Here is a 22541-nt window from a genome sequence, read left to right on the forward strand (position 1 = left end):
ATGCTTTCATAACATGTGAGCAATTTCTTCCAGAAGACATTCCCCATCTCCTTTAATTGGTGCCTACTGGGGAAACAGATGGTGATGGCATGGTGTACACTTAGATTTAAGGAAAATAAAAATAGAGAGGCTGATAGCCAGGAGTGTTTGAAGAGCTTCTCCATCTTTTCTATGCTACAAGATCCTAGACCTGGGACTTCCCTGGTGGTTGAGTGGCTAAGACACCGTGCTCCCAACGCAGGGGGCCCTGGTTCGATCCCTGGTTGGGGAACTAGATCCTGCATGCCGCAACGAAGATCCCACGTGCTACAACTAAGACCCGGCGTAGCCAAATAAATAAATATTAAAAAAAAAAAAAAAGATCCTAGACCTGGATTACCTATCCTCCAGGAAATACGAAACATTTGTAACAGGGGACCAAATACCCTACTATCTTAGAATCTTAACAGTTGTAAGTTATCTTATAGTTTGTCTGGTTTAGAAGTTTGCAATTGAGATTAGTCAACATACCTGAGGCAGCTGGACAAGTGTGAGGGGAGCTTTTGGCCTGTCACAGTGACTAGAGGATGACATAGGCAGTTACTGCCCAGGGACTACTCAGGACGCCAAATGCCTTGCAAAGTGCATACCCACCACGCACAGGATGCACCCGCAGTGCTTGGTAAATGTTACCCTCAGGGAAGAATCATCCTGCCCAAAAGGACAACGGTGCACCTTGTAAGGAACACAGGGTCTCCAATCTCTTACTGGAGGGATACAGTTAGATGCCCTGGGGTCACCCAGCCACTGCGAACACCAGCTCCAAAGGGGACCTCATCCTCTCAACAGGCACCACATTCCACTCTTGTCTAGTTCAAAATATTAGATGGGTCTTTCCTTATACTGAGGCGATATCTGTCCTCTGGTCCTCGTGTAGCTTGCAAGAGGCCCACAGAATAATTTGAAATGAAAAAAATGAAGCTTACCAATCCTCAAAACCAATATAAAATATTGACAGATTATGATGTCAAAGTTGCGGCTCTAAAGGAACACCAGATGTTTCTAGAACAGGGAATCTGTCATTTCATGTTCTTTCTCTCTCAATTAAAAAAAAAAAAGAGCAAAGCACCACAGCTCAGAGGAGCTGCATCCACATTCACTCTGCAGTGAAATGCAGCTTTTCCTAATGAGATATTAAATATTGTCTCAACTAGATCCTCATTAACAGCCAGGATCCTGATTTATGACTAGCTCAACCATACCTATGCATTAACTCCAGGGTGAACGATCCTATTGCCTTTAACTTATATGTTTAAGATCTACACAAGTAATGAGAAATCTCAGTGATATAATTACAAAGGAGAGCAATGTGGCATCTGTGCTTTCCGCCCTGAAGTCAACAGAGGCTGGGAATAGCCCAAATCAGAGTCAGAGAACACATCTAACTATGGACTGGAAGAGTCACTTATGTGACTAGAAAAGCAAATGAATGAGGTTCCAGAGCCAGTTTCCTGGTTGGGGTTGTTGCATTTTTTTATTGAAGTCTAGCAAATATACAGAAAAGTGCCCATATCCTAAGTGCACCGTCTAGAGCCAGTTTTAATGGCGAAACCTTTCCAACCTGCAGAGTAAAGCTAGATCCCCTGCACACTAACTTTCCCAATGTTAATTAAAAAATGGAAAACTATCGTAATTAACTTTATGAATCAATTATAATCCTAAAACCTGCTAAGAATAGGAGGGGAAAAAGAGAGAAAGAGATACAGTTAGAAAGAAAGACAGTTAGAGAAAAAGGGAATATATAGGTTAATATCAATTGGTTATTTATTAAAAATTCAAAATAAAAATAATACAAATTTCTACATTTTACTGAGCACTGAATAGATATCACTTCCTAGTAAGGCTTACATACATTGCCTTATTTAATCCTAAGGCTACCCATGGGGTAGGTATCATTATTCTCCTGTTATAGAGAAGAAAACAAAAGCACTAAAGTTAAGTACCTAGAGCCCATTGTCACATTGTAAATAAAGCTGAGATTAAAATTAAATTCTTATTCCAAAATCCTGGCTCTTCATCACCATTTTCGATTAACAAATAGAATTTAAGGAACTATTTATCAAAATGTACTACCACCTAATAGGATTTTTTTCCACAAATGCAAAGAGAGTTTACGGACTATTTTCAGAAAAATCTAATATATTCAATCCTATAAACACAGCAAGTCAGAAAGGTCACATAGCTAAAAGAGATACTTGAAGTCATTGCAAAATTCAAAATCCCTTCTTCCTTAGAAATGTTTAAAAATTGGAAATATGATATTAAGACAATATATCTCATAGCATACTTAAGTTATGCCCTCTAAAATTGGGCATAAAATAAAGATGCTTATAATCTACACTATTATTCTTCTCTGGCCTGAAAATTCTGGCCAATTTTGTAAGATAGAAATCATAAATAAGAGGTTTAATTTTTTTTTTAAAGGAAAAATATATGATTGCTTGCACCTAAAACTCTTAGTTCTCTAAAAAACCTAGAGAATTAACTGAAAACCTATTCGTATTCACAAGGCAGTTCAAGAAAAAGATTGGATGCAAGATAAACATACAAAAATCAATAGCTTTCCTGTAGATCAGTGATAACCAGCTAGAAAATATAATGGGAAATACTGGGAAAACTCAATAGGTTTCTGTTTTTCAATCATTATCTGTAGTAGAAGTCAACGATCCTTTTGAGGGGGTAGGGGTTCTTTTTAGTATATCTATTTTTTAAAGTTGCAATAATAGTTGTGATTTTTATAAGGTCAGACATTACTTCTCTTCAGTAAATGACTTTGTTCCTCTAGAAGAAAAGGAAAGATCCGATAATGGTTCAGTACAACTGCTGAAATCATAGTGCAAAATCTTGCCTTATCAAGTACCCATTTAAAAATTACTGAAATAGTTATAGCAACAACATTTTGTAAATGAGGATTCCAGAATCCTTCCTGAAGTTTAGAAAAAAGTATGTACTGGGCTTTGTTTAGCTCAGTACAGTAGCCATTTTTTTGTCCTGTGGAGGACAACTTCCTAAAGCAAGACCATTTGGGCCCCTCAGGTGGTGAGTTTCAAACTTTTTAAAAGCTTTTCTTTTTAATCATGCAAAGACAACGTTCTCATTTTTCCATCAACAGGAGTTCCTTGATGCAAAATTACCGCGCTTTTATATTGTTTTACTGTAGCCCTGCATTAGTGCTAATTGAAAACTCTAGGATAAACAGAGAGGCAGTTCCTAAAGCAAACGCTTTAAAAGAAACCTGAATGTTCAAATATTACTTTCAGCTGCACATTTTTGCAGGCACCTCGTTAGAGACCAGAGTAATGAAATCTCAATTTCTCCCATTAGTTAATTAGCACCTTTGCATCTTAAGTACTAGAAGTGTTACAGTGTTAATTACCTACAAGTCCGCTCTCAAAAATCAGTGGCTGCTTATGTTTTTTTTCTTATGCATGGGTTTACACAACCCTTAAAAAACCAACCTATAGGGCTTCCCTGGTGGCGCAGTGGTTGAGAATCTGCCTGCCCATGCAGGGGACACGGGTTCGAGCCCTGGTCTGGGAAGATCCCACATGCCGCGGAGCAACTAGGCCCGTGAGCCACAACTACTGAGCCTGCGCGTCTGGAGCCTGTGCTCCACAACAAGAGAGGCCGCGACAATGAGAGGCCCGCGCACCGCGATGAAGAGTGGCCCCCACTTGCCGCAACTAGAGAAAGCCCTCGCACAGAAACGAAGACCCAACACAGCCATAAATAAATAAACAGCTAAATAAATAAATACATACATACATACTAACATCAACATCATTTAAAAAAAAAAAAAAAAACCAACCTATAAAATAGTCTTCCATGTGCATAGGCTAAAATGTTACAAAATGTAGTGTTTAACAGCTAAAGGTGAGTTCAAGTCAACTAGTGCCCCTGTATTGATCTCTTATTTCTCCCAACACTTTTCTTCTAATCCTCTCCATAATTACATGAACTGCTAGAGCTTTCCTGAAGCTGTCAGTGCCTCCTACATCCATTTTCAAATGGCCAGCAGAGAAGCTGTCTGGGCACTAGATCAAACCATCAGTGTTCCCTACTCCGGACAATCGACAATCCTCTTGAAGTCTCCTGGCACGTCTGTCAAGAGCCTCTAGGGTTCTTCAAAACTCTCCCCCCTCAGAAGAGAGCAAGGAGGGTGGAGGCAGCAGAAAGGTATTGACCCATTCTTTTAACATGCTAATTGGCCTGGGGGCTGCTTCAGTCAGTGCCAAGCTGGACACTTCAAAAGGAAACTGTTTTTCAAAGTGGAGATGTCTTTTTCAAACACTTAAAACTGAAAACAAATGAATCTAAGCATCAAGGTCACAGTGCAACGTGAAGGAGGATGGCCAAATAGAAATGGGATAGCGATATACACAAAGGTGGCCTTTGCATTAATTAATTGATAGTAACAGAAAGTTTGAAGGATACTTTAAACTTCTACAGCCCCGTGTGTCCAACATGAACAATTAAGATATAACCTATTGAGTAGCTTACATTAATCCTTAGGAGAAAAATTAACACTGATATAATTAAACTGATATTAATTAATGTAAATTTAAATTTACATTCAATTAAAATTAATAGCATATTGATGAATGCTTGGACATCTCTATAAATGGTGAAAATGGGAATAAAACTGTTTGTTTAATTATACCTCTAACTGGCAACACACCATGAAGGCTAGACTGAAAAAAAAAAAAAAAAAAAATGGAGGGTGGGTAAGAGCGCCACTATTAAAGGATCTTTGTCTACCGCCTTTGTTATCAGTTTATTATTTCATCCATGAAACACACAGTACAGATAAGACTACAAGACATAATTGTGTAAAGATTGCAAAGTATTGTTAAGTTGGTAAAATTAATTCATCAAACGTGATGATTTGCTCAGTTTTCAGGTCATGTATTTCTGGGGATATAGTGTTAGTTGTGAATGGTTATTAACAGAAAAAGCTATATAAAAGAGGCAGCAGCTCTGGTAATGAAGAACCCGCTGTGGAAGGCAAGAGCTGGGAAACTCAGCGTCTCAAATCAGAGAAGTTTTTAAGGACAAAAGCCCATGAGAAAAGCACTCCTTACTGAGCTGCGTCTTAACTAATCATGAGTTTGGCCCATATTTACCTGCCATGGTATTATGAGAGGAAATCAGTATTCTGTTAACCTCTGACCCCTCGGATCTGCAGCAGACAAAGGACCAATCTGGAGGCCTGGGAGAACATCGCCAAATGTCAAACAGCAGGGAAGCGATTGTTACGGAGGAAACAGTTGGCTTGGGCGCAGCCAGCTTCGCTGGGGCAAACTGCTATTCACAGAAACAAGCCATGAAGAGATAACGCCACAAAATATGAACCAAATGGAACCTTTTTTTGCCTTGCTTCTAAATTGTTAGCTTTATGGGACTTCATGCTGAACAGTATGAAAAAAAATCCAATTTGCTCTGAAGCGCATTAGTCTGTCTAACATCCTAATTATTGTTTACATTGCCATTTGCCTTCTATTAAGAATTGAATAATTACCCAGCACTTCATAGTTTAAAAATACAAGCAAACAGGATTATCTGGGTAATTAAGAAACTGTACCATAGCTTTGTACTGCTGTGGAAAATATCTGTACACGTAGGGGAAATGATAATTATCAATCGACTTAACTTCAAATGGTATTTTCAGGATTTTGAGCAATTGGAGATCTGTGACTTATTAAGAAAAGGTTAGTAAGATCACCTTTGAGAAGTGTGGGTCTGTTTAAATCCATTCTTAGAAACAAGAGCCAGATAAGCAGCTGAATTTTCTCATCCACTAATGACACGAGAGAATATACCAAGTACAGAGCCTTCTGCTGTTCTTTAAGCCCAATAATCCATCCCAAATGGACTTTGAACAGCATCACCAAATTTTGTCAGGCCACGTGGAGCTACACCAAAGCGCTTCTACATTCAGATGTTGTTTTAGCTGACCCAGTCCTTCCACCTAATTACACTGCAAAGTCTGGCTATTCTGCCCTGTGAATCAGTTCGAACTCAAAACTAATTGAACTTCAAAAACATTTCATGCCCAGTCCTCTTCTTCTAGTTTATAGACTACATATGATCACGGCCTTCTGAAGACAGTGCTGTTCTCAAGCAGAAAGTGAAGTCTGTTGGGTTAAATATAAGTGTGCTCGCATTACCATTCTAAAGGAATAAAAGCAAAGGTTAAGTAAATTTGGAGACACTGGGTGGGATGGGAAGACAGGAATTCAAAAGGCAATATTCAACCCGAAGCGAATATACATATAAGAATAAGGAACAGAATTAGAGTCACTACGCCTTTGAAAGAAATTTATCTGGGACATAAGTGAAAATAAGAGATTTTAATCACGATTCTAGGCATGAAGATGGTTGTGTCCATTCATAGATGAAGGACACTAACACAATGAAAATACCGATGGTGATTTGTACATTATACGCTTTCAGTATCTACTTGCTGAATGAGTGCATAGGTTCCAGCCCACTAGTGACCTAAAGTCTATTTTTGGAATTGCCTGAGATCTTAACAAATCTTTCTCCAAGAGTTTTATCTTTTACTTGACTATTTTTTAAGCCCTTTGTTGGGCCACTTCTAAACATTCCTAGCATAATCTGAATAGTGCCATCTCCTCCCTCCTCAGAAAGAACAGCAAGATTCCAGCTGAAACTGTCACTAATCAGACAAGCCAAGGGATTCACCAAGACTAGGTTCCTTTCCAAAGGTCACAATAAAATGAGCAACGGGACCGTGGGTTGTTTTGCACGGGGCAAGGAGCCCCGGGGAGTGACAACCAGCCACACTGGGTCGGGGGGAGTGGGGAGGGTGTGGAGTTGTGTACAAAAAGGGCCCTGTGCAAATACCCCACTCTCTGCCTACACCCCCAATCTCTGGAAGCATTCAAATCAAAACCGAATTAATTTGCATGGTGTCTAAATCATTGGGTTCTGCATCAACAGAAGGAGATTTTGGCTGGAGCTTCCAAAGGAAGCCCTCTAGCCTTTGTGAAAGGGGGAAATGGGTGTGCTGTTTTGCATGAGGGCGCATACAGAATATGCAAATGAGGAATCTGCGGCCTGCAAAAGCAACCCTAGGCGGACAGCTGACGACCCGCATTCACGCAGAAAACGCTCCGTGTCTCCAAAGGGAGTTGTCAGCGGTACCAACCCGATTGTTTCCCCAGAAGCCCAAATAGACTCTGAATATTCATAAAATGTCCATTTAGTCATGGGACGATTAATTACTCTCCAGATCATGGGACCCAGTGACCTCACCTGCTCTCCTCCCCCAAAAGCAGCTCAGAGGTACCAGCTGGAAGGGGACACAGTGAGAAAGGTTTTAGGCCCTAAGTGAAAAAGATACAGTCTCTCAGGGTCCAGGGGCCAGCTGAGGCCTTCTTTAATCATGCCTTCTCACAAGCACAGTAAAACTTAAGAGAGCACTGAGGCATGTTATTGGACACAGATAAACCGTTTTTAAAAAGCTAAGGGCTACAAATTACTGCCTAATTTTACAGAAACATCTAAAGGGTTGAATAAATGTCATTCTTCTAAGCTACCTAAATCTCCCAGATTCTGAAAGTTTCCAGAGCTTTCTTATTTTACTTTAAAGTGTCTACAGAAGACAGAAGTACACTCTCTGTACCTGCCAGAAAAACAAAAAGCTGATGGACCAGTGCAGCGGTTCTCAAACTTTTTGGTCTCATGACCCTTTTACACACTCAAAAAAACTGAGGATGCCGAAGTGCTTTTGTTTATGTGGGTTAAAGCTACCAATATTTATCATTAGAAATTGAAACTGAGAGGAATTTATTTAAAAGTATCGATAATAAACCCATTACATGTTAACACAAATAATATGTTTTAATGAAAAAAATTACTATATTTTATAAAACAAAATTAGTGAGAAGAGTGACATCGTTAACGCCTGGCTTAACAGAGGACAGCTGGATTCTCATACTTGCTTCTCTATTCAGTTTGATGAGATGAGTTATCACATATCAGGTAGCCTCTGGAAAACTCCATTCATGAGAAAAGGGGAGGGAAAAGGCGTATGACATATTAGTATTAAAGTTTTGACCTTGCAGACCACATGAAAGGGTCTTGGGGAACCCAGCTGGAACACACTTTGAGAATCACTGCAGTAGGCTGGAGAACAGAGGATTTGATCAATGCAGATAAGAACAGCCATTTCATACCATCCCCTACCTTTGCATATGTCACCACTGCCCTCACCTCCCCCCCCCCCAAAAAAAATCTACTTCAAACCCTAAACCGGTTTCCATTGTTGGACAGACAGTGACCTAATAGCCCATACTGTCACCATATTTCTATCGAACAACAATAAACTTAACAATAACATTTTCCACTTCATTAGTGCTTAATCATTCTGGGCACTGTGCTAAACCCTTTGTACATGCATGCTTATATGTGTGTATCATACATAATAACATACCATTGTCAGCAATTTGCAGATGTAAACTTGAGGTTAGGGAGGTTAAGTTAGTGACCATGATTGCACACCTGGTTAAGCAGCACACCTGGAAACTAAACTCAAGTCTCAAACTTCAAAGGCAGGTCTTAGCCATTTTGTGCTAGCAACTATGTTAACTCATGGGATGCAGAGATTTTTGAACATTCAGATCGTCGAGATGGTTCATAAACATGATGAAAATAGTTAAGACCCAACTGAAGTAGAAATTACAAAAAAGGACCTTATTAATACATTAGTCACATGCAAAGATTCTGATATATCATGTTGACTCCATGAAACATTACTCCACCAAATAAATGTTTAATATGAAACAGGCCACAATACCTTATGCATTTATTTATTCATTCATTCAATGAACATTTAATGAGACTCCACTATGTTCCTTAATTGTCAGTGGTGTTACTTGTCTGGTTATCCTAGACTGACCTCCACATACATGCTCACGGTCAAGAAGTTTTACTAAATTCACTTCTCCAAGATAAAGCCAGAAAAATAACAAAGCAAGGTTAATCCAATTTTTTTAAAAATGTACATGTATGATTTACAAATTAAAGTGTTTGTTTAAAAATATTACCAGGAAAAACTAAGACACCCTAACTATCAACCAACAGGGAAAAAAATTAAAGTATGATATATTCATACTACAGAATATTAATTATCAATTATGAAGGATGAAAAAAAGTTATATTCTCTAATATGGAATGATGTCCATGACAAATAGTCAAGCATCTTAAAAACAAGATGACAAGAAGATGATTCCATTTCTATAATTTTTTAAAATACATGAATATAGATATATTTGCATTATCTGCCAAATCATAAAGAGTGGTAACTCAGAAATAAGTTGGAGTAAAAGAGTTTGAAGCATACAGTTCTTTGGTAATGTTAAATTCATTAATTAAATGCAAAAAAAAATTGCCCCCCAAAAACCTAAGTATTAAAATTCAATGATGTGAAAGTCAAACATGTATCATGACCACCTCTGTTTTGCGCTGTAGTAACTGAAAAGCCATTTAATCTGTCTTTCTCCTAAAGACTCAAGTCTTAACAGAATAATTATGTCTTAATTCATTTTTGAAAAGTACAAGGAAGTTCAGTCAGATTAAAATAAATCATCAAATCTTAAATACCAGATTCAAAAATCCCTAACTGAGATAATTCCTACGTGGTGCTTTGGTGAATCCAAAATAGAGACCATTGCCTGATTCACACTCACAAAAGAAGCCTGGTCACACGTAGAAGGGAAAATAAAAAAGTATAACAGAAAAAGGACAATAATTAAACCCTGCTCTTCTCAGATGTAAAGAATCATGTCTTTCAATGATCACAGCCATGCTTCAGAGCCAGAGATAAAAGCAGCCATGTGACTTAAGCAATTGATTCTTAAAGACATGATTCAAAGGTAGAAGAAAAATTTCAGAAGTGGAAAGGATATAACAATATCTCTCTGAACTATATTTTAAACGCTTCCTTTCCAGTACTGCGTTCTCCTATGGTCCTTCTATAATACATTAGGAAAACAAAGTAATAATTTTTGTTTAAACACAGCCCTCTCCCTCTTTTCAGAGCACAAATATGAAATATTTCTATTTTACAGCCATCAAAGCATTTCTCTATCGTTCTTTCTCAAAAGAGCTTTTAATAAGATACCTTTTGCTGATATGAAGGCATCATATATGTAATGATATATAATATAGGTCCTAGATATATAGGACCCCAAACAATTTACAGCAAAATTACGTATTTAAGCAAGGTTTAATTCCTACCTAGCTTAATTTTGTCACAGTTGCGATTATTTGGCCTTAAGTGACTCCAGAAGAATGTTCTCTTTTCATTAGTATTATTTTTATACATGCTCTCTGAAAATATTGCTTATTAATCTTTCACAAAGAGTAAATCTGTGACTTCCCTTTCATTTTTCAGCTCTTTAATTAAGCAAAAAAATAAGTTAATAAAGAATCTTTTCCTCTCTTCCTCCTGCTTAATATTTCCGAGGTCATAAAACAACCAACCTTGTAAAACATCTGGAACATTCCCTCCTGGGGGGGGGGAAGGGGTATGTGTAGGGGGAGGGGGGACACGTCTGAGGAGGATTTTGTTTCCTTTTTCCTACTAACTAGAACAGTTACTTATCCGCTGCACCCAATCACTAGGCAAGTTCAAACTACTGCCAACACCAGGCAGACATTCTCCTGGAGAAGACAGATGAGTGGCTACACTCTTTTTTGTCCTGCTGAGACTGAGCCAAATCATTTCAGAAAATGGTATTCCAGAGCAGAATGAACTTGCAGCTGCTTCAGAGGGCATGCCCGCCATCACCCTGACGCTCTTGACACTTTTGACGCAGCTCCTCACCTCCGTCTGCATTTGCATGTACTGCTTGGAGGTAAGAACTCCAAGAGGAAGTGTAGTCCTGTCCCCAAGGTCCCTTGAGGACTCCGGCCGATGACCAGGGTTAGATGCAAACAACAGCACACCCCAGGCCCCCACCCGCCCTGGCCATTTTTGCCCAAGGATCTTTTGTCAAACATTTAAGATCTTAATCAATCTTCACTCTGACCTCCCAGACCCCAAGGAAGATGGATGAGGAAGTCAGTGACCTTTCACCTGTTCTTCTATTTGTCCTGCCACAGCAGACCCATTGAAAAGACAATTGGGGAGGAACCTGCTGCCAGAGTTCTGAAGACTTGCCCATTCTCCTTTATATCCTTTCTTAAGCTCCCTTTACGCCCTGGTCTTTCTTGTCCTACTTCCAAATCACTTTTCTTTCACTCAGAAGAAAGTTCTCTTTCCTGTAGGGGAGGGGAAAAAATGACACTCTCCAAATATCATTTTCAAATGAATGTTATTCTTTGTTAGGGCAAAGGCAATGCTTCCTATCTTTGTCCTTGACTTCTAAGGGTGGTTGGAAGATGGACTTCCCTTTTACCATTTTAACTCGACACCCTTAAAATTCAACAGCTATGACCTTGGTAAGAGCTGAGTGATAAAGGAAACGTTAGCATTAACATCAGATTAATGCTTTATGATCTAAAAGGTGATTTTTACCAATTTTACATCACTGTGTCCTCTAGCAAGTCTCTAAGCTAAGTACAATTATTATCAACCCATTTTATAGATGAACAAACCAAGGCTCAGAGGGCTTAAGAAACATGCTCAAGGTCTTGCAGCTAAGTGACCAAACTGAGACACATTTCCTTGTGTCGATGTTCTTTCTGCTCTTCCTAGATAATCCTGATACTCCAGTAATGATGGCAAGGATGGAGGAAACCATTTTCATTACTCTTAATATGTTTACAGTCTTGAGTTATCCCTAAAAATTCTCACTCAAATTTGGAATTTAAGAATTCTTGTCATTCAAGTTTTTTCTTCCTCCCTAAATTCATCAGAGATTCTTACCTGGTAGTCTTAAATACAAGCAAAGTGCAAGGTTTTGTGCAAAAAGTGTCTTCTTGAAAGATTTAATCATTTTACAAGTAGCAAAGAAAATACCTGGGTAGCAAGAGTGCAGAGAACAAAGATTCTCAAAAAGCTTAATCAAACTTCCCCTTCCATTAAATATCTCGCCTTGTGTTAGGGACAGTTTGCTCAGAAATGGACTGGACCTAAAACATGAAGCCTCACCCTTTCCATGGACCACATGATGATGAACTGGATTCCCAAGGTTATTTCCATAAAGCCAACCACTACCATGTTCAATTGCCTTTACATTCACTTCCCCCTCCATCTTTTTCTCTTTTCCTTCTAATTTGGGTTGTAAAAATGTCAAGGAGTCTCACGGTGCAGCAATGTATGAGTTACTGGGCTCTGTGACAATTGGAAATCAATGACGTTAGATACAGAGAAATGTACTAATGCCAGCAGCATGAACATTTGATCAAGAAATGGAAGACAATGTGTGTGTGTGTGTTTTTAAATATATATAAGAATCTTGAAATGTAAAGATGTGCAAGTCCTGTCTTACAAAATTCAAAAAAGGCAGAATAATTTACTCTAAAATGTGATGCAAGGTCACTGCCCTATTCATGTCACTCTTCCTGCTATGATGATTGTAATTTCAGTGCCAGTAACAATGCACTCACATATTTTCTAATGTTAATACCAGAATCTACTTCAGGGTTTCCATTTGGTACAGCTTACCTAGTAGTTGCCAAGTCAAGAGTTAACAAAATGGCAAGAAATCAACCTTTGTAAAAACAAAACAAAACAAAAAAAACCTTGAAATTCCAACCTTTAAATTTTCAAGTTCACAAGTTTACCTTTTGACTCTAGGTCAACAGAAAAGGTTGCCAGCCTTTATTCTGTTTTACTTTTCAATGCAATTAAAAGACAGTCATTGTTAGCTATGCCTAGAAATAACTATAGCAGATCAAGAATGACACTTATGAACTCTGAAAGGAGAAATGCGTAACTCTATGACACCAAACTACTCCACGTGCAACTTTCTTTAGGTTATAACTGTTGATTTCCAATCAGTCAAGTGGATTGCTCCATAGTTAATCCCACCCTGTCATTAAGATGGTTGAAATGCCCGACAAATTGTTTGGCAGTCAGTTATTTCGGGCTCTTTAATCGCCAAATCAGATGAACCATGTGGCAATGTAGTCTACAGTTCAACAATCACCCTGAGAAAAGATTAATCTGATCTGTTCCAGAGATGGGACCAAGAGTTACACGCTTTAGTAGTAATCATAATAAGACTGGCAGCAGCAGACTATTAATAACCACTGAAAGTAAATACCAAGCAAAAATAAAAATCTTGGAATAGCTGCTTTTTTTTTAAGCCTTAATCCACACATGACATGAGCAATCCAAATAAATGTGGATTACTCCCAGCCCTTCCTCAAACACAAAGCTGCTATAAAGAAAACAAGTTTGCAAACTCCCCAGAAAGGCGAAATAAGGGAAGAGGGAATTGCAGACACAGAACTTTAGGTGAGAGGAAAAAAAAATGTCACCTTAGTAATATGATAAATAGTAATTAACATGACAAAAAAAATCTGGATTTCTTCAGAAACTCAATAATCAAAATGGATTACAATTTACTATTGCCTCTGACCACAGATCGAATAAGACTCTTCCTAGCTCTTTATCACGTCCTCAGGGAAATCAAGGTCTTTCATCAAGATTCATTTCACTTGGAAGCCCTATCAATGGGCGCTCCGTGGAACATAAGGCACTTGAAACCTTGTCACTCCACTTCGCTGGGCCATGTCTACACTGGTCCACAAGGCAGGAAAAACTGGACTTTCCTCACACAGCTCAATTTTAATCAGCAGGAGGAAACTGGAACAACAAATCCTAATTCCACATTTAAATCATTCATGTACACATCCATCCGAGGAGAGATGTTTACCGACAGGAGAACCACGGTTCGAAAATGTGTCGGCCCTCTTCAAGTAAGGATCAATCAAGGCCTTTCTTCAGCTTGTTCATTTACATTTCAGAGGGCACGTCAAGCCGGTGCAGATCTGAGTGCCTGTTAGCAAGTGTGTCTGGCCTTCTGCTGATTACAGCAGCACCATTTATTTTGTCAGTATTAGAATCGTCTTAGCTTTGCCACCTGGAGCTGTAGCACTTACTCATTAGACCCCTCTGTCCCACCACATCCCACAGGGGCTGCTAATTACTGGCTTTACTCCATTTAGTCTCATCTCTGATTCAATTATGTGCACTAAGCCCTAATGAAAAGTACAAGATGGCTCTCCTTACCTTGGCATTCTCCATTCCGCTCTTCATGCCCGGCATGGCACAGGCAGTTGCCAATGGGTACCAGCCATTCACCATCTGCCCCGCAGTACATTTTTGGCACATCCTTCTCTTCTGAGTTGTTGACACAGGAGCCTCGAACTTCCACCAGGGAAGACGTATCGGCCCCTGTGATGGTGTCTGGAAACTGAGCCAGATTGCGAACGGTGAGCGGACACTTCTTGTAGAACACTCGGACCGAAACCAAGGCGATGCAGGCCCCTACATCCTGAAACGCCAGATAGAACCCCTTTTTGCTCAATGGCCCTACGTCCCGGATTTCCGTGTTCAGCTTCATGATTCGGTCGCCAATGTCCACTTGGGTGAAGCTCTCGTCGGCGGCGATGGTGTCGATTTTGGCAAACTGGCTCTCTCGGATGAAACGCTCCTTGTCGTTGTCTGATTCATAGTAGTACAGGTTAAACGTCTCCTTGCAAGTGCCCATGACACCCGGAAGACTGTTGCAGTCCCTCAAGGTGAACTTGATCTCAATGTACACCCTCTGAGCCCCTTCTCGGGTGATCCAATCAGTTCGCAGCCAATTATTCTGGCTGGGCTCCATCACGTTGCACACTTGGTAGGTTCGGATTGGCGTATTTTTTTCATCCATAATACTCACTTCCTCCCACTGCAAAGATCCAAAGGAAATGCATCGATTACAAAAATTTCATCATACAGTGATTTATCAGTTCTATTTTACCCTCATAGGACAGTGATGATTTTTGTTGCAATAAGAAAGAAAGCTACCTAGCACTAATTCCTCACCAAGATGATATTATATTGGGAAAGTATTTTAATTTTCACTCTTTTGCCTCAGATCCAGAGGTTTTGCTGGATTGATTGCTTTTGAGTTCTCAGCAGTTCCTCATTCGTGGTGGTCTAACAACCTCAAATTCACCTATTACAACTGCTACAATTTCAAGTGACAACAGTTCAAACTTACTCATAAATGAAAAAACTAGGATGTGTATTGTTTCAACAACTGAGCAGAGACCTGCAAATTAAGAGCAGGAAGTGCAGAGTCTGCCAAAGGAAGACAATTATCAGTCAATTAGTGGCGTTCCTGTCAGAACTTTGCTCTCTAATACCTAAAAAAAAAATGTCTATTTTTTTTTTTTTTTGGCGATGCCACTACTCTTTAAAGGGGTAAAGAAAATCTCACCATTCTGGTTTTGGTAATCCTGGGAAGATAGAGAGTAAACTTTATGGTTGGATTTCTCAAATACACTGTCATTTATAATGGTAGAACACTTTTCAAGAACATGTATTCAGTCAAAAAGTTTGTATACTGTTCTTATTTTTAAAACAAAGTAAACACGAATGCACACGTGCATTGCTTCTAAATAGTCTGTGGCTATTGAGAATAAAATAGTAAGTGGTATTTATGAGTGAAAGCCCAAGAAAATTAAAGAAGGATAGTAGGGTTTTCTTTCAATCTACTTCCTAACATAGAGATTCTCATAGTGGGATAATCTGAGTTCAGCAAAATTCACTGTGACTAGCGTTGTAGTTTCATTCTCGCTGTGGCTTTTAAAATAATCCTAAAAGCAGCAAGATAATTTGGGGCTCCTACCAGACTGATAGGCAGCCTCCAATTCTTCATTAATATCTACAGTAATGCCTTTATATAGATCTGGTATAAATCAGCTTAAGTATCTAACACATGAATATAATTAGAAGAAAAAACGTAGTTTAAAAAAAATTCGTATTCTATAATAGCTATACTTAAAGCTCCATTCAAGCCAATGAAGTACATAGAGTCATAACATATCTTTTAACAGGTTTCCCATCTGTGCATTGGAAAACTATTAATGGATGGAAATGTTACTATGTGAAGGGCCATAATGCATAAAATTCTGTATCCCTTTCATCTGCCACCATTACGAAAGTTTTAGAACTGGGAGAGTTAAGTGCCCTGTGGTGATTAAAATTTCTTTTTATCCACTAAGCAATAAATCACCAGTAATTTACTTATTTGGGGGAAATTCATGTAAATCCAAAAATAGATCCCCACCTTCAAAAAAACCTACTCAGCATGCTTCTCATCTCAGAACAAAGGAAATATGGAAAAACACATTTATCAATGTAAATGAAAGCACATAGGGATATCTCCACAGTTCATACACATAATTCAGGTCTAATTCGAATTTTCCAGGCCGAACTTAATTGTCTAAACACATTGATCAATTCAGCAGAACAACAACAAATCTCCCCTTAGTTTTGCATTTTACAATCAGTGTCAGAAACTCAGTATACTCCTTTAAATGAACACTGCCAAGAAATTAGGTTTTTGCTACAATGTTGCCATCAGAAACCATCACTTTCCATTATTTTCATGTTCTGCTTAGCTGTTCTGATGGAAAAATGAAAGAACAGTGAGTACAATTCATTTTTGACCTGGTGGTATTGTCAAATAAGGTTTCTTTTTCTTTTTAAAAATAACAACAACAAACAAATAAATGTCATTATTGGTCAAAATTATAACCTCAAATTTCCAGCCAAGAAAGATGTGAACTGTTCTAACAATAAGTAGAGATTTCAGAATAATCAAAAGATTCAAATATGCTTTTACACTCAGTTAGAAAGACTTTTTTAAAGCCAATCCACCCCCTACTTGTTAGATATCCAATTTACCCCTTCATTCTAGGCCCAAAAAAGTCTTCTTTTATTACAAAAATCTAGAAATTAATTAAACTTTATAATTTGGCACAATTTCTCAATGGCTACTATGTATTTTGGAAGGACTAATTCTATTATACACAAATAAAATTTCATTTCTTATGTTTCATAATAATATTTAAAACATTACACACATGGTATTTAAGGAAAGGGAAGGAGTACATTCTATATTCAGAAGTCCACATTCTGCCCATAAAAGGTTCTGGGTTGTGTACAGTCAGCTATGCACAGTATTTTTTTTTTTTTTTTAAGGGACATGGAGACAACCAAAAGAAGTTTTGTGTCTAGAAAAAGTGGCCAGGTGCTCTTTCAACAGTTCTCTGGGAGCTGGGGTGGGGGGAGGGAGATGTCTGTAGCATATTAAGTTGCAATAAAAGCTTCCCAGAAACTAGATAGACCATGAACTGTACTTGAAAATGTGTTACTCCTTGCTTTTCAATAGGTCACATGTATATTTAGTGTAACAAGTCAGGTCCAAAATCATACTAGATGTATCCTCTCTTCAAACTTGGGAACAGCCAGTAAGAAAAATAAGGCTCATTAATTTTTTTAATGCAAGTACTGATACCTTCCATCCTCAGTTTTGCCAGCAGTTCGAATACATTCAGCCTACAGAGCAATACTTCTGGTGTAGCATGGGAAAGCCTCCTTGAATCAATGACCTTTCCAGGGTATAGGATTAACAAGAGTCTGACTCTCACAAGATAAAGCTGTACCTTTCTTCGCATTCAAAGGATGAGGGCAATTGCCTGCAATCAGCGGTGAATACAGCCTGTCTACACTGCCAGGGACCTGCCAATCACTCTCTCTCCCTTTAAAAAAAAATGGTTTTGAGGGCAGACTAGAATTTTTCAGCAGAGACCCAACCAACTGCAGTCAAGTTCAGGCAGAAAAACAGGAAGGCAGGACAATCTCCATTTTATTTCAAATGGATGACAAGACTTGCTTTGGAAACAGCCTAAAATTTTCCATTCTTGCCTTGTCTTATTTTTGAAGCCCATCTTCTATAACAGTTTCTATGAATCTTTATTTTTTTCAATCCTTTATTGTTTATTCAATGGCCAGGTGTGAAGCACCATACTGGGTGCTGGCATTACAATTTTTGCCTGATAAAGACTCCTAATCTTTCACCCCCATTGCTTTTCATCGAATGACTCAGTCATAGAGACTATCAAGCCTGTAAAGGTAGGATGATATGCTTAATTTTTAAAGGATTTGAGAGTTTCAATCTGGCAGATGCCAGAGTTACACATTGTACTGATTTCTTTCCAGAGCTGATTCATTCTGACCTATTATTAAGGGGGGAGGATGGGGTAGGAGAATGTGGCTATTAACCTAATTCTATTCTCATGGCAAATTCAAGAAGAAACGAACAGTGACGCACTCTCTCATACTCTATAATCTAGCCTCCCCAATCTCCAAAGATCCAAGATTCCAAATACTTTAACTTTCACATTTAGTAACAACAATGCCGAACTTGGGGCTTTTTTTTTTTTTTTTTTTTTCTGCATAGATGTTGCTCTTGATACAAGTTCGTAAGGCTTTCTCTCAGCGTGCAAGTGAAAAGCAGCTGATTTAAGATTGTCATAGCAAGTTACAGAGCCCCCGCTGCTCACACACAGAACTAAACCTGCTCCTGGTACAATTAGAAATGTTCTCTCCCTGGTATTTTTATTTATTCATTTTCCTCCTCTGGAAATAGAACAATTGCTCTAAAATTAACCCTGTCAGGACTTCATGGCTATCACAGCAATAGGCATAAATTCTAATTTGGTCCCCAGATCATATTTCTTGTTGGTGTTTTAGTCTTAAATAGGCATCTAAGGCAATGCCTCCACCAATCTCCTAGTTCTGAAACCCCTTTTTGCCCTTTTGGATTCCAGTTCTTCCATGACAGAGCTATCCAAAGGGAGTATAGGATTTCTCCAACAAAGCGTAATTCACTTCATAGGCCATGGCGGAAATCTGACCCCCGGCCACAATCAACAAGAATCACGCCATTAGGACTCTCAGAAAGTTGCTAATCACTCCTTTTTACCCTGTGGATCAGAGAGCAATTCGGAACTTACCCCTCCTTCCAGAGGGCTTGCTATCCACCCAAGTTCTCCCTGAACAGATTTGGAATCCAGTAAGGTAACTGCAAAAAAACAAAGAAAAATAGATTAATTTCCAATTGCAAAAAGACAATACTACAAAAAACCATTTGCCTGAGCGTTTCCATATGTGCCGAGGGTGTGCATATCCAACTCTGATCAAAACCTAAACCCGGTCTCACTTATGTAAATAATCATTACTCACTCGATCTTCTCCCCTCTTCAAATCTGCAGGTTCTTATTTATTTAACTTGCTTAGCATTTAAAATTCCATCCCAGGACTCAGTTGATTCTTTTTCTAAAAAGGATGAATTGAGAATCTCAAGTACAATTCAAAAAATAAATATATCTATGTAGGGCAGTTACACTCCCAAGCAAAATCTGCATTCATCTCTGTCTGGTATCTACTAGAGTTATTTGTTTTTGCAAGTTTCAGATGACCGCATAACTCATCATCATGGTGACAGAGCCACAAGTGAATTCTATCAGAGAGTACTCAAAAGGGTCATGAAAAGGCTCTCTCCCCTACCTTTTTTTCTTTTTTTTTCCTCCACCACCAAATAAATAGGCCCTGGATGTGGTATCCGCCGCTTTTTTAAATATCAAAGTTTCAGAAGGGGGAAATGGCAGACGTGTGGAATTAGAATGCAAATACACTTAAGTATTCTCTTTGGCCTTTTTGAAGACAATCGGAGACTCCTTCCCCCAAGAGGAAATCACTGGTTTAAATTTTAGTTGTGGAGGACTGCCTAATAGATTTAGTATGCTTGTGCGACACCTAAGAGTATGCACCCAAGCTTGGGGGAACCGGGAGGGCGGCTATACAGCGGTCGCACCCCGCCCACGCTGGAACAGACCTAGGCACCGAGAACATTGAAAACGACGCAATGAATTCCTAAACTCTCCACATTGTCTTTCCCACCGAGATCTGCAGGCCTGGGGGTCGAAAGGCCCATCTCAAAGGAACCACTGGGTTATTAATTTGATCAGGGAGGCTGGCTCTTCAGGCGGGGGGAGGGGTGGGAAATGGGAAACCTTCATCCTTGCTCCTGCGCACCCCAACTCTCAGTCTCGCCCCCCGGCCCCTGAATTCTGCCCACCTCTCCTCTCATTTCACCCCGACGTCAAAGTAGTTAAAAATGAGCCTCTTTCTCCTGATTTTCCCGAGAAGCCTGAATTCCTAGCGTCTGTTAATTATTTTAAAATGTAGAGCCTTCCCTGGGTCGCTCCCGCCCGGAGTTGCGCCCCCCCTCCTCCTTCTCTCCTCTCGGTCCCTAGAGAAAAGCCCGCTACATCCATTTGGATTTATGTAAGGTGGATTAGGGACACAAAGGGAACAATAAGACCCAATTTACAAAAAAAGGAAGGGAGTAGAAAGGGAGGGTAAAAGGGAGAAAAGAAAACGTGATGGGAATAAAAAGCAACAAAATGAATTAATTTTTAAGGGGGAGGAGGGGTCGGAGAGGGGGTGACCCCCCTCCTTTCTACATCAGCCTACAGCTCCATCAGCGCCTTTTTTGTCTAGGGCTCCCAAGTTTTGCCCCCAAAAGAAAAAACAAGGGGAAAAAATCTCTGCGTTTGGTGCAGAGAGGTCTTGGGGGACGTCCTAACAAGAGTGCGAAGTAGTCAGGAGAACGCGGGATCCAGGATCCCGCTCAGAGGAACGACCCCGGGGACCGAGGGGCGGCAGGGACCGAGATGGCCCACGTCGGTAGGAGAGAGGAGATCGAAAGGGTGACAGAGCGCCTCTTTCCTCCCAAGCCTTGTCTGCCGGCAGGTGTGTGAATCTCTGGGAGCTTGCGTCTGGCGAGCTCTTGGTACCGCCTGCCCAGCCAAGGCTAAGTTGGTTTTTGGCTCCCTCCTTCGGAACAGGGAAAATGATAGATTGTAGGGGGATGGATGCACGGATCCTGGAGAAATGGACGGACGGATGGATGGATGGACGGACGGACGGACGGACGGACGGATGGATGGAGGAGGGTGGGGAGGTGAAGGAGTCGGCGAGCCAGTTGCGCGCAGGCTCGAGCGCGAGCATCGCCGGAACATACGCGCACACAATCGGGTCACTCGAGCACAGGCACACAATTGTCCGCGTCGACGCGGGCACCCGCGCACCCACAGACACCCATATGCGTGCGCGCGCATACACACACGCACACGCAACTAGCCTTTCTCTGAGATCATCAGAAACTAAACGATCAACCCCCATCTCCCCGACACAGACACAGACACACACACACAGAGCCCTCCGGCACGTCCAAACAGACGCGCATAAAACTGAGCACCCACACTGATCCAGTTGGTCCGGCACGTTCCCTCCAAACTAACCCGGTGTACAGTTCTAGGCGCAAAAAGCTAAAACTCGAGTACGTTCAGCTTGCCGGCGGGTTCCCAAGGTCTGCGGGGTGACATGAGGAGCTTGGGGTCCCCTAGGCCAGCAATCGCACCCCGACGGCGCGGGGCCCGGCGGGGAGAAAGGTGTCTGACGCCGGGTGCTAGCAATCAGGTCACCAGCGACCGGCGAGCGGCGCCACGACCGCTGCGCGGCGGAGGCCCGGCAGCCAGGTCCCGGGAAGCGCAGGGCTCGGGAAACTTTGCAGAAACCAGAGCTCGCAAGGCTTTCGCAAGAACCCGAGAGCACACCATACCCTCAAGGAGCTAGCTCCAGGCTTCCGTTCCCCCTCTACCTGGGCTGAGTGGGTAAGTGGTGGTAGAAATAGGTCCACAAAATTTATTTATTTATTTGTTTTCTTGGCGTTGTCTCCCGTGCATCCCCTCGGGGCACCTCGGGCTGCCCTCGCCGGTGGATGCCGATAAACTTTGTCCTTTCGCTACAAACTTGGGCAACCTCGCCACACGCACAGGTCACCGCCCCGAGGCAGGCTGCCCGGCCGCTCCCCGCCTTCCCTTCGCGGTTCCCCTCGCCCCAGCCCCCTTTCTCCGGAGTCAAGGCGACCGCTCGCGCCGGGATCCCCCTGCACCCTCCGGCCTCGCGCTCCCGGGGACCATTCACCCGCCGATCTTCGCCTCTCTGTCCCACACCGCAGAAAGGCCGCCCCATTCTTACCTTCATTCGCGGGATACACCCTGGAACCGGTGACAGCGTCGCAAATCCCAAACAGAAACGAAAAGAGGAGGAAATAAAAAATCCCAGCCATGGTTCGCCGGTGCTAACGCTGCTCCTGCCGTTTCTATCCCAGTGGAATAAATGCTTAAGTTAGGAGTGCAGCAGGCTGAAGACATTGCCAAGGGGGTGGGCCCGGCCCGTGACGTGCACCCGCCAGTCCGGGGCCCGCAGCCAATAGTAGCTCAGAAAGGGTTGCCTGGCCCCGCCCCCGATGAGCAGAGCCCGCCCCGATGCCCCGCCCCCTCTGGGCTCGGCTGGGCGCTTGGTCTCCCCGGGATTAAGGGGGCGAGTTCTGCCGCGTCCCTCCCCTGCTGGGATGAGGCAGCGGGTCCCCTGATCGCATCTCAGCGGTCCAGCC

The 22541-nt window shown here is 41.1% G+C and overlaps 1 protein-coding gene across 2 annotated transcripts in view; it reads right to left on the bottom strand.

The window, feature by feature from the left end:
- EPHA4 (EPH receptor A4) overlaps positions 1-22262 on the bottom strand; it is a 144958-nt gene extending 122696 nt beyond the window's left edge. For both annotated transcript variants that reach the window (XM_028167935.2, XM_057551445.1), the window contains exons 1-3: positions 22124-22262; positions 19033-19100; positions 14249-14912 (exon numbers count right to left, since the gene is read on the bottom strand). In XM_028167935.2, the coding sequence (XP_028023736.2) occupies positions 14249-14912; positions 19033-19100; positions 22124-22214 (823 nt within the window). In that variant the 5' untranslated portion in view covers positions 22215-22262. The remainder of the gene's footprint in view (positions 1-14248; positions 14913-19032; positions 19101-22123) is intronic.
- Positions 22263-22541: the final 279 nt, after the last annotated feature.

The sequence above is a fragment of the Balaenoptera acutorostrata genome, chromosome 8 (genome assembly GCF_949987535.1).
Source record: "Balaenoptera acutorostrata chromosome 8, mBalAcu1.1, whole genome shotgun sequence".
NCBI lineage: Eukaryota > Metazoa > Chordata > Mammalia > Artiodactyla > Balaenopteridae > Balaenoptera > Balaenoptera acutorostrata.